This window comes from Mytilus edulis, chromosome 2 (genome assembly GCF_963676685.1).
Source record: "Mytilus edulis chromosome 2, xbMytEdul2.2, whole genome shotgun sequence".
In the NCBI taxonomy this organism is placed as follows: domain Eukaryota; kingdom Metazoa; phylum Mollusca; class Bivalvia; order Mytilida; family Mytilidae; genus Mytilus; species Mytilus edulis.
The window spans coordinates 32,933,351-32,950,955 of NC_092345.1; the positions used below are offsets into that span (position 1 = coordinate 32,933,351).

Below are 17,605 nucleotides of genomic sequence, written 5' to 3' on the forward strand. Positions count from 1 at the left end.
TTTTGTAAAACTGCTATATTTTGGGGCCAAAAAGGGGTCTTACTGGACCTACTCCTTTATAAATGTAAACTGAATTACAAGGTAGGATACAATTTTAGAAATAGATGATAAAAGTACTATTTTAATATATTATTGTAAATTACTATGAAATACTCTAAAAGGTATTTAGGATACACAATATTTTATCACTATTTGTAAACTATATATGAATTATTAGAACAATAGTATTTTGTTCAAGAGTTGTGTATCAACATGTGATTTTAAGATGCCTGTTGGAAAGAAGTTCTTATATTTTGTAAGTTTTGAAAACTTCTGTTTTTAGAGAAAGAAGGATTATTAGAATAATGTGAATACATGATCATGATGGTTTTTCCATGCATGGGTTTGTACAGTTGTAAATTCTTCAATTTGCCAACTCTAGACGAATCTTTTTATATCCACGGTTAATGAATATACAGGGTTAAATTCAATAAAAAAGTAATGAATACAACTGTTATTGTATTTTAATGATTTGGCAGGGTATCATATTTTTGATGGACTTTTTTCTTTGAATGATTGTAAGATCTTTCTGTACATGTTGGTAATTTTAGTCAACTTGTGAAGTTGGATAAGGATATCATTTATAACAGGGTTTTGTTTCATATGTCTGCATTTCGGTATATTTGATTATGAAAAAAATCTTTGTTCACATAAAAAATGTAATTTTTTATTGAATAATGGATAGTTTTGAACAGCGGTATACTACTGTTGCCTTTATTTAATGCATGAGAATTTACAGCCTTTATGAAAAATTAATTAATCTTTGATTCCCATACACCCAAATTTTTTCAGAGTAAAAAAAAAAGTTTGAATATGATTTCTGTCTGTTCTCCCCTTTTGGCAGAGTTCACTTTCTTAAACCATACTGGATTTCTCCCAAACCTGGACAGAAGCTTGTCTATGATCATAAGATAGTATCCAGAAGTAAATTTTGTGAAAATAAAATTCCATTTTTTCCGTATTTTACTTATAAATGGACTTAGTTTTTTCTGCGGGAAAACATTACATACACTCTGTGGTTAAAGTTTTTAAGATTTAAATAACTTTCTTAAACTATCCTTGATTTCTACCAAACTTGTACAGAAGCTTATTTATGATCATAAGATAGTATCCAGAAGTAAATTTTGTGAAAATAAAATTCCATTTTTTCCGTATTTTACTTATAAATGGACTTAGTTTTTCTGCGGGAAAACATTACATCACTCTGTGGTTGTAGTTTTTAAAATTTTAATAACTTTCTTAAACTATCCTTGGTTTGTACCAAACTTGGACAGAAGCTTGTTTATGATCATAAGATAGTATCCAGAAGTAAATTTTGTAAAATGACAAATCCATTTTTTCCATATTTTACTTTAAATGGACTTTTTTTTCTGTCAGGAAACAACACATTCACTCTGTGGTTAAAATTTTAAAAAATTTGATAACTTTCTTATACTATTTTTTATTTGTACCAAACTAAGACAGAAGCTTGTTTATGATCAAAAGCTAGTATCTAGAAGGAAAATTTGTTAATATTTTGTACCTGTGTATCTGTATTTTACTTATAAATGGACTTAGTTTTTCTTCCAGTTAACATTACATCCAGTCTGCAGTTAAAGTTTTTAAAACATTTATTAGATTCATAAACTATCGAGGATTTTTTTTACCAAACTTGAACAGAAGCTTCCTACAATCCAAACATAGTATCAAGCGGAATATTTTTATTGATTTTTTCCCTCATTTTTGTTGATCCTGCAATTTACAGCAAAAGTAGGCAAGACACTGGGTTCCGCGGAACCCTTACACATTTTTTTTTAAAACTAACACCATTGATTGTTGAAGCAATAGATATTGTTCTACATAAAGAGTGCTTTTTAAGATATTCACCTACAAAAACATATAACATGTTCAGCCATATTTTCTATAAAACATAATGTTTGTTTATTGATCGCATTTAAATACTTATTATCATTTGTTAATATGTACAATTGTTGTTTTATAAATGCCAAATGCACTTGTTTTATAAATGCCAAATAGTGCATTTACATATAATCAATTTCTTGTAATTTGTAATTTTGATATACTCTTCAAAAGCCTTAATACTCTTCAGGATAGTTACATGAAAACTTGCAAGGAACACTGGGAAGTCACATTTATGCCTTTTTATTTTTTTTTGGATTCGAGCGTCACTGATGAGTCTTTAGTAGACGAAACGCGCATCTGGTGTATATACAAAATTTAGTCCTGGTATCTATGATGAGTTTATTTATATATCAATTTCTTTTGGGACAGGGAAAAAGAAAGGGAAATTTTAAAAACTCTATACAAGATAACCTATTTTCTTAGTTCCATCCCTTCATTTTATGTTTGTTTGTAATGGAACAGCCTTTGTACTAAAAGCTGCATTTACAGCCAAAAAAAATCAGAAACTCACCATTTAAAAGATTTTCTAGTCTACCCCAATTAAACAGAATAGTGGCTGAAATTTTGAAATCTTCATGTCAGATGAATTTGATGTATCGATATAAGGAAAAGACAAAGAAGGTTTTCTTTTGGGGTTTAAAAAACATTTAGTTCTTTTTATATGTTGAATCAGACATACTTAAATGATTGAAAAAATTGAAAAAATTTGTCATCGTGTCTTATTATTTTTATAATGCTTGATTTAAAGACTATTTTAAAAGTGTAGGCAAAGTTCAGTTTTACTGTGTCCCCTAAACAATATATGATTATTCAGTAAGTTATGATTATTCAGTAAGTTATGATTATTCAGTAAGTTATGATTATTCAGTAAGTTATGTTTATTCAGTAAGTTAATTGTTTGAAGAGGTAATAGTCAAACCACCTGACAGTAATTTAATATTCCGATTTATATATCTCTTTCTTAATATTTAATTATTTTTTAACAATCAGAACAGGTCTGACTACTAAAAAGTAATTGGTGACAACAACAATTTTTGCTGTAACTGAAAAGCATGACATAAAGTTGTAACTTATTGAGAACTTTCACAGTATGAAAATTGGACCCTATTTGATGTACTAAGCGCAATGAAAACATCTTTGAAAAGATCATATACCTTGAAACCTGCAATATATCCTATATTGATGCAATTTTAAAAGTTGTTGATTATTGTATATAATGTAATATGTGTACATATTAATTATATACATTGTGATATAAAGTTAACATAATTATACTTTATTGTCTAGTGTTTTTTTATAGCCTTGTTTGAAAGAAAAAAACATAGCCATTAAACCATGGTTTAAAATGATGTTAATGAAACCAGGTTAATACTTTGATACGTTAAATATATGCCAGTATCATGTTTTTATTCATATATAAGGGGACCAGAACTGCTGAAAGGCCATATTTGGGGAGAAGTTGAGCAGTATTGAAACCAAAAATTAGCAAGTAAAAACCTGGGTCAGAAAAGCTGTTTGAAATGATAATTTGGCATTGTTATTGTTGGAAAATATTCTGTAAGTAAGAAATTAACTGAAAATGATAATTTGGGGCTTTGATGAATGAATAAACTCATCATAGATACCAGAGTCATGTTCAATATCATAGTGGCTATGTAGCTGCTGCGTAACTGTTATCTATGTAGCAGCTAGGCTAAATACAAGTTCAATAGTCATCAATCTATGTAGCACTAAGTAGCCGCTACGATATTGAACACAACCTAGGATAAATATTTGTATTTACGCCAGACGTGCGTTTTGTCTACAAAAGACTCCTTAGTGATCTTAGATGTCAATCTATAATTGTAATAGCCTGTTATACAACCACTTGAACAAAACACACTCAACTCTGATTCTTAATTCATTATGATTGGCAGTTTTCATGTTAAAGGTTTGTGAATCTTCTGAAACTAGAAAGAAACTTTCTTCCATGACAAAGCATAGTGTGATGAAAGGGACATTGAAAGACGAACAATCTATAGGTTGATCAATCAGATTATTTCTGCATTTTTAGCTCACCTGGCCCAAAGGGCCAAGTAAGCTTTTCTCATCACTTGGCGTCCGGCGTCCGTCGTCGTCGTCCGTCGTCCGTCGTCCGTCGTCGTTAACTTTTACAAAAATCTTCTCCTCTGAAACTACTGGGCCAAATTTAACCAAACTTGGCCACAATCATCATTGGGGTATCTAGTTTAAAAAATGTGTTCGGTTACCCGGCCAACCAACCAAGATGGCCGCCATGGCTAAAAATAGAACATAGGGGTAAAATGCAGTTTTTGGCTTATAACTCTGAAACCGAAGCATTTGGGTCAACATTTTTAATTAATTCTCCATAGGCGACAATGGTAACGTTTTCCTCCATTGCTCAGTCCATATCGTTTACTTGAACATGTAGGATGGCTCATATCGAAGCTGATACATTTATACATGTTTGGTTAAATTTTCGGGGTGGCAAGTGAGATTACTTTTTTCGCAATTTGCTGGACCCCGGAAGATGGTGAAAAATGTCACTCTCCACATGAAATAATCCCAAAATTCTAATCATAAAACTCAATAAAAAAATTGTCCTTTCTAATAATTTATTTCAGGTCAAATCTACATATTTCTTTTCTCATCACATCAGCTCTATAAAACAGTTCTTATTGTTCATTTATGTCCATTTTTAAAATCACAGCATCCACAATTGTATGGCGGACTTATATTGTTTTTTAATTACGTCATCTGAGTTCCTCATCTCAAGGTCTATTAGGGATCCTGACCCATATTAGATCAGCAAATGTCAGATTCCACTTGTATTGCAGTATGAATTCCATCGGTAGACCTTTTCGAACAATTCTGTGAAGTTTTTTTCCGCATCTGAAATAGAATAAGTTAATTTTTAGTATTTTTAAGTAAGCATGCTTATTACTGTTCCTTATATCTTTTAGTAGAAAAAAAGCACAAAATCCATATGTTATCAATCCACAATTTAGACATTAATTAAGACTTTTCATAGCTTAAAGTGCCATTCAACAAACCTTCATTACCTTACTGACTTTATTAAAATCATCATGTTTAGATGATAAAGCATGAAAATATTGTGTTTTTTACTGTAAATAAGGTAAATTTAAGGATTTTTTCACTCAGAAAATAATGTTTTTGATATTTGTTTCTTTCAAATAAGGAATAGAACATTTTTATTTTTTTATAACTGTTAAGATCATTCACAGACCATTCTAAAACAGGTTTTAGTTTTAAAATCCATCAAGCAATAACCATTTTAGAGTTCTTTTTGTGTGAGTGTTCAAATAGGGAAAAATGGTGCTTTTCTTTGGTAAAGATAACATTGTGACGTCATCGCTTTTGTGACGTCATGACTTTATGGTGTCATAATTTAGAATTGTACAAACATAACAGAGTGTGTATTTATTCAATAATGAAAGGGAAAAGGAAAAGAAACCAATATAAGGTTGGTAACCAAGCCCATCTATTGCGTTTTGTATCCCTAACAACAGATCAAGATTGTGGTGTTAATAATAGTGTTGCTCCATCTACAGCTCCATCTACACCTCCATCTACACAGGTTTTAAAAAATTTATCTATGCAAGTTTCACCTGCACCACCTAAATTTAAATTATCTAATTCCGCTACAGATTTGGCAACTAAAAACACCACAGAATCTGTCTGGTTACCCCGCCTTACAGAAAAGGAATTCAAGCTGTACTCAAAAGAGAGTTACGATAAAAAATCTTATGTAGCCCCCCAAACTGAAAAATGTGCGACTACAGTCAAACTACTAAGACCGCATAAATTGTCAGATGATTATTTAGATGAATATTTAGAGGATAAAAGTACTGAAAATAGAACGGTAGATAGAGATCTTAATATTTTAATGATCAATAGTCTTATAATATGTCATTTAAATAAAAGTCCAAAGTGTGTTGTTCCACATTTTGAACTGGTACAAGAGACTCAATGGGGTCTTGGTTGGATTTGGAAAATGAAGTGTACCAATTGTAAATTTATTTCAGAAAAATATAAACTATTTAGAGAAATTGACACAGGACGTGCTGGTCGCAAGAGTGCTACAATTAACTATGGGTTTCAGACTGGCGTGATAAACTGTAATATTGGTAATGATAGCGCGCGACTACTTTTAACTAGTTCATGTATTCCTCCTATGTCGAAAGGAACAATGCAGAGAATAACAAATACTGTTTGTGACAAGGTTGTTAAACTTGCGGAAAATGAAACCGAACAAGTGGTTGAGAGTTTCAGAAAGAGAAATGAAACCTTAGGGTTAAATAAAAATAGTCCTATAAAATTGCAAATGGATGGTACCTATCAGAGTGTGCATATAAAAAGTAGGCATAAAATGGGACAAAATGCATCACAAGTCATTGGTATTGCCTGTGAAAATGAAACTGACAATCATGATATCATTGGTTTTCACCTTGTAAACAAACTTTGCTGGGTTGGTGCATGGTTACGCGGTAAAGGTTATGACATTGAATGTCCTAATCACGAGTACTGCACATCAAATACAAATAGGCATGATCCTTTGAGTGAGAAGGATCTTGGGTATGAAATAGGTAAAAAAATTGCTAAACTTGATTTACTTGTGGACTATTGTACTACTGATGGGGATGCAAAAAGTGTACAAGGTTTACAAGAAGCCATGCAAGAAATATTTGACCCTTTATGGTCAGTAAATAGACTGGCAGATACTATACACCGGGGTCAAAGTCAGTTCCGTGAGGTATTGCGAGCAAAATTTAGTGTCGGTATGTTCCCTGGAGCTACAAAGGCTCAGAGGAATGATATTAAAATAGCTTTTGCCAATGATTTAAAATTACGTTCGCATGGTATAATGAAATGTTTATTTGCAAAATATAATGGTGACCGACAACAAATTTCAAAATGTTTGCCACGCATTGTTAAGTCTGTAGTGAATTGTTATAGTGGTAATTGTAGCGATACGTGTAGATGGAGCATAACACTATGTAATGGTGGTATAAAAACTAGTTGGTGGTACAAATCTATTAACCTTAGCAGTCATGGTTTACAAAATGGGTCTTTGAAACCAAATAAGACTGACAAATTATTAATAGAATCATTGTTAGAAATGAAACTGTCTCAGACCGCATTAAATCAGATGCAATTTTTCAGCAATACAAATAAGTGTGAGTCCGTCAATAGGACAATTTCTACATACCTACCGAAGAATAAGAATTTTTCTCGCAATGCCTTAGGCCGTGCATCTGCAGCAGTCTTGAAAGTCAATAATAAACGGGATGTTGCATTGGCTAAGACCCTAAAAGCTGTAGGTTGTGGTCTGGGTAGAAAGTCTCGTGCTGTAGTGGCTCTGAAAAAAATACGTAAACGTGAAATATATGATTGTGCATATCAAAAAAGTTTACGTGTCAAATTAAACAGGTTAAAAGCTCGTAAAAAACAGGCTATCGATTTCTTGTTAAACAAGAGAGTGCGAAACAGGTTGATTAGTGGATATAAAAAACATCAGTTAGAACCAAAGCTATGTCAGAATTCAAGTCCGAAAGAATTCGTTCCACAGCCAGGTTGTAGTTCATGGCCAGATTAACATTTATATTAAAAGGTTACACAATATGGTTTTCTTTCAGCCTTTCAGGAAGCATATGTAGTTATTTATTTATTTACAGAGAATACTAAACATCTTATATTATATTAAAACAAACACTTTTCAGGAATATATGAGCATGATATGAGTTAGTTGTGTTATTTTTAAATTAAAAAGTTTGTTTATTTTAAGTTTGTTATGAAAATGGGATAATGGTCCAAGACACTGAAATAAACCTTGTATCAGACAAAAAGACCACTTCATATCTCCCAATGCAATGCATCCAGCCACAGTACATGCATTTATTGGAAAACACATACCTTGAAACAAAATTATAAACAAAATAAAACCATGTAAAATGAATATTACAACATTAGGTCATTCACAGTTTGCCTTTGTAACTCGATGTCATATTTGGATTTTTTCCTTTCTGTTATTTTTTCTTTTGTTTTATGTTAACTTATTTAATTAATGACTGTCATACTTTGTTCATTGATTTGTCTCTATGTTTCACTTTCATTTAGTTCTCTACCGCATGTTTACTTCCTGTGATCACCTGTTGATTGAATGACCCAGTTTTCTGACACAGTAATGAAACCATCAAGAGTTACTCCCCTTGCACTGTAAAAATTAGTAAACACTGGCGAAAAAAACCACATAAATGTTTGACTGAGCTTATAATCTTGCATAAACATGTTTGCCATGTTTGTTTCAGTGTCTTGGGGGTATGAGGGTGGGCTTTTTTCCCATTTTCGTTTTTTACTTGTGTTAAAAACTTGTATTTTCAGAGATGATTAATGTGGAGGTAAAATGTGCAAGGTGCATATGTTTACTACAAAATCATAACAAACCACAATTTCAGATTCAGCATGCAGTTAGTATAGTTTGTGCCATGCACAATATGTGTGGTGCATTGGTGTGCAGCTACACATATTTTTCTTTGATTGTTAATCTCCCGAGGTTCTAAAACAATATGGTCTGTATTCACACACAATGCATTATGACAAAGGTGTGAAGCATCTAAATTTTTGGCTAAATCAGTAGATTTCAATTGCAAAATTTTTGCTAAACGTGCAACATTCATTTTAGTACGTTTGGCATTTGGGTATGTGACATTGATCATCCCTAGAATATAATTATTTCTCCTCTGAGTGGCCCCAGTCCAAATAATGCATGCCCCATTTTTTGCCTCTTCACTGTTTATAAGTATAAAATTGGTATATTTTTGATAAAAATCTAAATTATTGGTAGCCATTTTGTATTCTTTTTAATCAAATAGCACTAAAAGAGTGTAACTGACCTCGATTTCAGCAGCTGCCATCCGAAATTGTGATCATTGAACCATGAAACACTCCAACACCTTTGAAATAATAGTTCACAATTTAGATCAGCAAATGTCAGATTCCACTTGTATTGCAGTATGAATTCCATCGGTAGACCTTTTCGAACAATTCTGTGAAGTTTTTTTCCGCATCTGAAATAGAATAAGTTAATTTTTAGTATTTTTAAGTAAGCATGCTTATTACTGTTCCTTATATCTTTTAGTAGAAAAAAAGCACAAAATCCATATGTTATCAATCCACAATTTAGACATTAATTAAGACTTTTCATAGCTTAAAGTGCCATTCAACAAACCTTCATTACCTTACTGACTTTATTAAAATCATCATGTTTAGATGATAAAGCATGAAAATATTGTGTTTTTTACTGTAAATAAGGTAAATTTAAGGATTTTTTCACTCAGAAAATAATGTTTTTGATATTTGTTTCTTTCAAATAAGGAATAGAACATTTTTATTTTTTTATAACTGTTAAGATCATTCACAGACCATTCTAAAACAGGTTTTAGTTTTAAAATCCATCAAGCAATAACCATTTTAGAGTTCTTTTTGTGTGAGTGTTCAAATAGGGAAAAATGGTGCTTTTCTTTGGTAAAGATAACATTGTGACGTCATCGCTTTTGTGACGTCATGACTTTATGGTGTCATAATTTAGAATTGTACAAACATAACAGAGTGTGTATTTATTCAATAATGAAAGGGAAAAGGAAAAGAAACCAATATAAGGTTGGTAACCAAGCCCATCTATTGCGTTTTGTATCCCTAACAACAGATCAAGATTGTGGTGTTAATAATAGTGTTGCTCCATCTACAGCTCCATCTACACCTCCATCTACACAGGTTTTAAAAAATTTATCTATGCAAGTTTCACCTGCACCACCTAAATTTAAATTATCTAATTCCGCTACAGATTTGGCAACTAAAAACACCACAGAATCTGTCTGGTTACCCCGCCTTACAGAAAAGGAATTCAAGCTGTACTCAAAAGAGAGTTACGATAAAAAATCTTATGTAGCCCCCCAAACTGAAAAATGTGCGACTACAGTCAAACTACTAAGACCGCATAAATTGTCAGATGATTATTTAGATGAATATTTAGAGGATAAAAGTACTGAAAATAGAACGGTAGATAGAGATCTTAATATTTTAATGATCAATAGTCTTATAATATGTCATTTAAATAAAAGTCCAAAGTGTGTTGTTCCACATTTTGAACTGGTACAAGAGACTCAATGGGGTCTTGGTTGGATTTGGAAAATGAAGTGTACCAATTGTAAATTTATTTCAGAAAAATATAAACTATTTAGAGAAATTGACACAGGACGTGCTGGTCGCAAGAGTGCTACAATTAACTATGGGTTTCAGACTGGCGTGATAAACTGTAATATTGGTAATGATAGCACGCGACTACTTTTAACTAGTTCATGTATTCCTCCTATGTCGAAAGGAACAATGCAGAGAATAACAAATACTGTTTGTGACAAGGTTGTTAAACTTGCGGAAAATGAAACCGAACAAGTGGTTGAGAGTTTCAGAAAGAGAAATGAAACCTTAGGGTTAAATAAAAATAGTCCTATAAAATTGCAAATGGATGGTACCTATCAGAGTGTGCATATAAAAAGTAGGCATAAAATGGGACAAAATGCATCACAAGTCATTGGTATTGCCTGTGAAAATGAAACTGACAATCATGATATCATTGGTTTTCACCTTGTAAACAAACTTTGCTGGGTTGGTGCATGGTTACGCGGTAAAGGTTATGACATTGAATGTCCTAATCACGAGTACTGCACATCAAATACAAATAGGCATGATCCTTTGAGTGAGAAGGATCTTGGGTATGAAATAGGTAAAAAAATTGCTAAACTTGATTTACTTGTGGACTATTGTACTACTGATGGGGATGCAAAAAGTGTACAAGGTTTACAAGAAGCCATGCAAGAAATATTTGACCCTTTATGGTCAGTAAATAGACTGGCAGATACTATACACCGGGGTCAAAGTCAGTTCCGTGAGGTATTGCGAGCAAAATTTAGTGTCGGTATGTTCCCTGGAGCTACAAAGGCTCAGAGGAATGATATTAAAATAGCTTTTGCCAATGATTTAAAATTACGTTCGCATGGTATAATGAAATGTTTATTTGCAAAATATAATGGTGACCGACAACAAATTTCAAAATGTTTGCCACGCATTGTTAAGTCTGTAGTGAATTGTTATAGTGGTAATTGTAGCGATACGTGTAGATGGAGCATAACACTATGTAATGGTGGTATAAAAACTAGTTGGTGGTACAAATCTATTAACCTTAGCAGTCATGGTTTACAAAATGGGTCTTTGAAACCAAATAAGACTGACAAATTATTAATAGAATCATTGTTAGAAATGAAACTGTCTCAGACCGCATTAAATCAGATGCAATTTTTCAGCAATACAAATAAGTGTGAGTCCGTCAATAGGACAATTTCTACATACCTACCGAAGAATAAGAATTTTTCTCGCAATGCCTTAGGCCGTGCATCTGCAGCAGTCTTGAAAGTCAATAATAAACGGGATGTTGCATTGGCTAAGACCCTAAAAGCTGTAGGTTGTGGTCTGGGTAGAAAGTCTCGTGCTGTAGTGGCTCTGAAAAAAATACGTAAACGTGAAATATATGATTGTGCATATCAAAAAAGTTTACGTGTCAAATTAAACAGGTTAAAAGCTCGTAAAAAACAGGCTATCGATTTCTTGTTAAACAAGAGAGTGCGAAACAGGTTGATTAGTGGATATAAAAAACATCAGTTAGAACCAAAGCTATGTCAGAATTCAAGTCCGAAAGAATTCGTTCCACAGCCAGGTTGTAGTTCATGGCCAGATTAACATTTATATTAAAAGGTTACACAATATGGTTTTCTTTCAGCCTTTCAGGAAGCATATGTAGTTATTTATTTATTTACAGAGAATACTAAACATCTTATATTATATTAAAACAAACACTTTTCAGGAATATATGAGCATGATATGAGTTAGTTGTGTTATTTTTAAATTAAAAAGTTTGTTTATTTTAAGTTTGTTATGAAAATGGGATAATGGTCCAAGACACTGAAATAAACCTTGTATCAGACAAAAAGACCACTTCATATCTCCCAATGCAATGCATCCAGCCACAGTACATGCATTTATTGGAAAACACATACCTTGAAACAAAATTATAAACAAAATAAAACCATGTAAAATGAATATTACAACATTAGGTCATTCACAGTTTGCCTTTGTAACTCGATGTCATATTTGGATTTTTTCCTTTCTGTTATTTTTTCTTTTGTTTTATGTTAACTTATTTAATTAATGACTGTCATACTTTGTTCATTGATTTGTCTCTATGTTTCACTTTCATTTAGTTCTCTACCGCATGTTTACTTCCTGTGATCACCTGTTGATTGAATGACCCAGTTTTCTGACACAGTAATGAAACCATCAAGAGTTACTCCCCTTGCACTGTAAAAATTAGTAAACACTGGCGAAAAAAACCACATAAATGTTTGACTGAGCTTATAATCTTGCATAAACATGTTTGCCATGTTTGTTTCAGTGTCTTGGGGGTATGAGGGTGGGCTTTTTTCCCATTTTCGTTTTTTACTTGTGTTAAAAACTTGTATTTTCAGAGATGATTAATGTGGAGGTAAAATGTGCAAGGTGCATATGTTTACTACAAAATCATAACAAACCACAATTTCAGATTCAGCATGCAGTTAGTATAGTTTGTGCCATGCACAATATGTGTGGTGCATTGGTGTGCAGCTACACATATTTTTCTTTGATTGTTAATCTCCCGAGGTTCTAAAACAATATGGTCTGTATTCACACACAATGCATTATGACAAAGGTGTGAAGCATCTAAATTTTTGGCTAAATCAGTAGATTTCAATTGCAAAATTTTTGCTAAACGTGCAACATTCATTTTAGTACGTTTGGCATTTGGGTATGTGACATTGATCATCCCTAGAATATAATTATTTCTCCTCTGAGTGGCCCCAGTCCAAATAATGCATGCCCCATTTTTTGCCTCTTCACTGTTTATAAGTATAAAATTGGTATATTTTTGATAAAAATCTAAATTATTGGTAGCCATTTTGTATTCTTTTTAATCAAATAGCACTAAAAGAGTGTAACTGACCTCGATTTCAGCAGCTGCCATCCGAAATTGTGATCATTGAACCATGAAACACTCCAACACCTTTGAAATAATAGTTCACAATTTGGGTCAACATTTTTAATTAATTCTCCATAGGCGACAATGGTAACGTTTTCCTCCATTGCTCAGTCCATATCGTTTACTTGAACATGTAGGATGGCTCATATCGAAGCTGATACATTTATACATGTTTGGTTAAATTTTCGGGGTGGCAAGTGAGATTACTTTTTTCGCAATTTGCTGGACCCCGGAAGATGGTGAAAAATGTCACTCTCCACATGAAATAATCCCAAAATTCTAATCATAAAACTCAATAAAAAAATTGTCCTTTCTAATAATTTATTTCAGGTCAAATCTACATATTTCTTTTCTCATCACATCAGCTCTATAAAACAGTTCTTATTGTTCATTTATGTCCATTTTTAAAATCACAGCATCCACAATTGTATGGCGGACTTATATTGTTTTTTAATTACGTCATCTGAGTTCCTCATCTCAAGGTCTATTAGGGATCCTGACCCATATTAGATCAGCAAATGTCAGATTCCACTTGTATTGCAGTATGAATTCCATCGGTAGACCTTTTCGAACAATTCTGTGAAGTTTTTTTCCGCATCTGAAATAGAATAAGTTAATTTTTAGTATTTTTAAGTAAGCATGCTTATTACTGTTCCTTATATCTTTTAGTAGAAAAAAAGCACAAAATCCATATGTTATCAATCCACAATTTAGACATTAATTAAGACTTTTCATAGCTTAAAGTGCCATTCAACAAACCTTCATTACCTTACTGACTTTATTAAAATCATCATGTTTAGATGATAAAGCATGAAAATATTGTGTTTTTTACTGTAAATAAGGTAAATTTAAGGATTTTTTCACTCAGAAAATAATGTTTTTGATATTTGTTTCTTTCAAATAAGGAATAGAACATTTTTATTTTTTTATAACTGTTAAGATCATTCACAGACCATTCTAAAACAGGTTTTAGTTTTAAAATCCATCAAGCAATAACCATTTTAGAGTTCTTTTTGTGTGAGTGTTCAAATAGGGAAAAATGGTGCTTTTCTTTGGTAAAGATAACATTGTGACGTCATCGCTTTTGTGACGTCATGACTTTATGGTGTCATAATTTAGAATTGTACAAACATAACAGAGTGTGTATTTATTCAATAATGAAAGGGAAAAGGAAAAGAAACCAATATAAGGTTGGTAACCAAGCCCATCTATTGCGTTTTGTATCCCTAACAACAGATCAAGATTGTGGTGTTAATAATAGTGTTGCTCCATCTACAGCTCCATCTACACCTCCATCTACACAGGTTTTAAAAAATTTATCTATGCAAGTTTCACCTGCACCACCTAAATTTAAATTATCTAATTCCGCTACAGATTTGGCAACTAAAAACACCACAGAATCTGTCTGGTTACCCCGCCTTACAGAAAAGGAATTCAAGCTGTACTCAAAAGAGAGTTACGATAAAAAATCTTATGTAGCCCCCCAAACTGAAAAATGTGCGACTACAGTCAAACTACTAAGACCGCATAAATTGTCAGATGATTATTTAGATGAATATTTAGAGGATAAAAGTACTGAAAATAGAACGGTAGATAGAGATCTTAATATTTTAATGATCAATAGTCTTATAATATGTCATTTAAATAAAAGTCCAAAGTGTGTTGTTCCACATTTTGAACTGGTACAAGAGACTCAATGGGGTCTTGGTTGGATTTGGAAAATGAAGTGTACCAATTGTAAATTTATTTCAGAAAAATATAAACTATTTAGAGAAATTGACACAGGACGTGCTGGTCGCAAGAGTGCTACAATTAACTATGGGTTTCAGACTGGCGTGATAAACTGTAATATTGGTAATGATAGCGCGCGACTACTTTTAACTAGTTCATGTATTCCTCCTATGTCGAAAGGAACAATGCAGAGAATAACAAATACTGTTTGTGACAAGGTTGTTAAACTTGCGGAAAATGAAACCGAACAAGTGGTTGAGAGTTTCAGAAAGAGAAATGAAACCTTAGGGTTAAATAAAAATAGTCCTATAAAATTGCAAATGGATGGTACCTATCAGAGTGTGCATATAAAAAGTAGGCATAAAATGGGACAAAATGCATCACAAGTCATTGGTATTGCCTGTGAAAATGAAACTGACAATCATGATATCATTGGTTTTCACCTTGTAAACAAACTTTGCTGGGTTGGTGCATGGTTACGCGGTAAAGGTTATGACATTGAATGTCCTAATCACGAGTACTGCACATCAAATACAAATAGGCATGATCCTTTGAGTGAGAAGGATCTTGGGTATGAAATAGGTAAAAAAATTGCTAAACTTGATTTACTTGTGGACTATTGTACTACTGATGGGGATGCAAAAAGTGTACAAGGTTTACAAGAAGCCATGCAAGAAATATTTGACCCTTTATGGTCAGTAAATAGACTGGCAGATACTATACACCGGGGTCAAAGTCAGTTCCGTGAGGTATTGCGAGCAAAATTTAGTGTCGGTATGTTCCCTGGAGCTACAAAGGCTCAGAGGAATGATATTAAAATAGCTTTTGCCAATGATTTAAAATTACGTTCGCATGGTATAATGAAATGTTTATTTGCAAAATATAATGGTGACCGACAACAAATTTCAAAATGTTTGCCACGCATTGTTAAGTCTGTAGTGAATTGTTATAGTGGTAATTGTAGCGATACGTGTAGATGGAGCATAACACTATGTAATGGTGGTATAAAAACTAGTTGGTGGTACAAATCTATTAACCTTAGCAGTCATGGTTTACAAAATGGGTCTTTGAAACCAAATAAGACTGACAAATTATTAATAGAATCATTGTTAGAAATGAAACTGTCTCAGACCGCATTAAATCAGATGCAATTTTTCAGCAATACAAATAAGTGTGAGTCCGTCAATAGGACAATTTCTACATACCTACCGAAGAATAAGAATTTTTCTCGCAATGCCTTAGGCCGTGCATCTGCAGCAGTCTTGAAAGTCAATAATAAACGGGATGTTGCATTGGCTAAGACCCTAAAAGCTGTAGGTTGTGGTCTGGGTAGAAAGTCTCGTGCTGTAGTGGCTCTGAAAAAAATACGTAAACGTGAAATATATGATTGTGCATATCAAAAAAGTTTACGTGTCAAATTAAACAGGTTAAAAGCTCGTAAAAAACAGGCTATCGATTTCTTGTTAAACAAGAGAGTGCGAAACAGGTTGATTAGTGGATATAAAAAACATCAGTTAGAACCAAAGCTATGTCAGAATTCAAGTCCGAAAGAATTCGTTCCACAGCCAGGTTGTAGTTCATGGCCAGATTAACATTTATATTAAAAGGTTACACAATATGGTTTTCTTTCAGCCTTTCAGGAAGCATATGTAGTTATTTATTTATTTACAGAGAATACTAAACATCTTATATTATATTAAAACAAACACTTTTCAGGAATATATGAGCATGATATGAGTTAGTTGTGTTATTTTTAAATTAAAAAGTTTGTTTATTTTAAGTTTGTTATGAAAATGGGATAATGGTCCAAGACACTGAAATAAACCTTGTATCAGACAAAAAGACCACTTCATATCTCCCAATGCAATGCATCCAGCCACAGTACATGCATTTATTGGAAAACACATACCTTGAAACAAAATTATAAACAAAATAAAACCATGTAAAATGAATATTACAACATTAGGTCATTCACAGTTTGCCTTTGTAACTCGATGTCATATTTGGATTTTTTCCTTTCTGTTATTTTTTCTTTTGTTTTATGTTAACTTATTTAATTAATGACTGTCATACTTTGTTCATTGATTTGTCTCTATGTTTCACTTTCATTTAGTTCTCTACCGCATGTTTACTTCCTGTGATCACCTGTTGATTGAATGACCCAGTTTTCTGACACAGTAATGAAACCATCAAGAGTTACTCCCCTTGCACTGTAAAAATTAGTAAACACTGGCGAAAAAAACCACATAAATGTTTGACTGAGCTTATAATCTTGCATAAACATGTTTGCCATGTTTGTTTCAGTGTCTTGGGGGTATGAGGGTGGGCTTTTTTCCCATTTTCGTTTTTTACTTGTGTTAAAAACTTGTATTTTCAGAGATGATTAATGTGGAGGTAAAATGTGCAAGGTGCATATGTTTACTACAAAATCATAACAAACCACAATTTCAGATTCAGCATGCAGTTAGTATAGTTTGTGCCATGCACAATATGTGTGGTGCATTGGTGTGCAGCTACACATATTTTTCTTTGATTGTTAATCTCCCGAGGTTCTAAAACAATATGGTCTGTATTCACACACAATGCATTATGACAAAGGTGTGAAGCATCTAAATTTTTGGCTAAATCAGTAGATTTCAATTGCAAAATTTTTGCTAAACGTGCAACATTCATTTTAGTACGTTTGGCATTTGGGTATGTGACATTGATCATCCCTAGAATATAATTATTTCTCCTCTGAGTGGCCCCAGTCCAAATAATGCATGCCCCATTTTTTTGCCTCTTCAC

General features: G+C 32.7%; 1 protein-coding gene across 3 annotated transcripts; it reads right to left on the reverse strand.

Annotated features, from left to right (window-relative positions):
* Nucleotides 1–4,539: 4,539 nt before the first annotated feature.
* Nucleotides 4,540–16,165, reverse strand: LOC139511995 (uncharacterized). Of its 3 annotated transcripts, none has more exons than XM_071299285.1 (6): nt 16,028–16,165; nt 13,052–13,685; nt 11,368–11,517; nt 8,856–9,029; nt 7,176–7,321; nt 4,540–4,833 (listed from the first exon to the last, which is right to left on the reverse strand). In XM_071299285.1, exons 2-6 carry the CDS (start codon nt 13,189–13,191, stop codon nt 4,757–4,759), a joined length of 687 nt encoding a protein of 228 aa, XP_071155386.1. In that variant the 5' UTR covers nt 13,192–13,685; nt 16,028–16,165; the 3' UTR covers nt 4,540–4,756. The 3 variants fall into 3 exon arrangements, with proteins under 3 accessions (XP_071155386.1, XP_071155385.1, XP_071155387.1); XM_071299284.1 differs by having other exon boundaries at nt 7,172–7,321; XM_071299286.1 differs by having other exon boundaries at nt 16,024–16,165.
* Nucleotides 16,166–17,605: the final 1,440 nt, after the last annotated feature.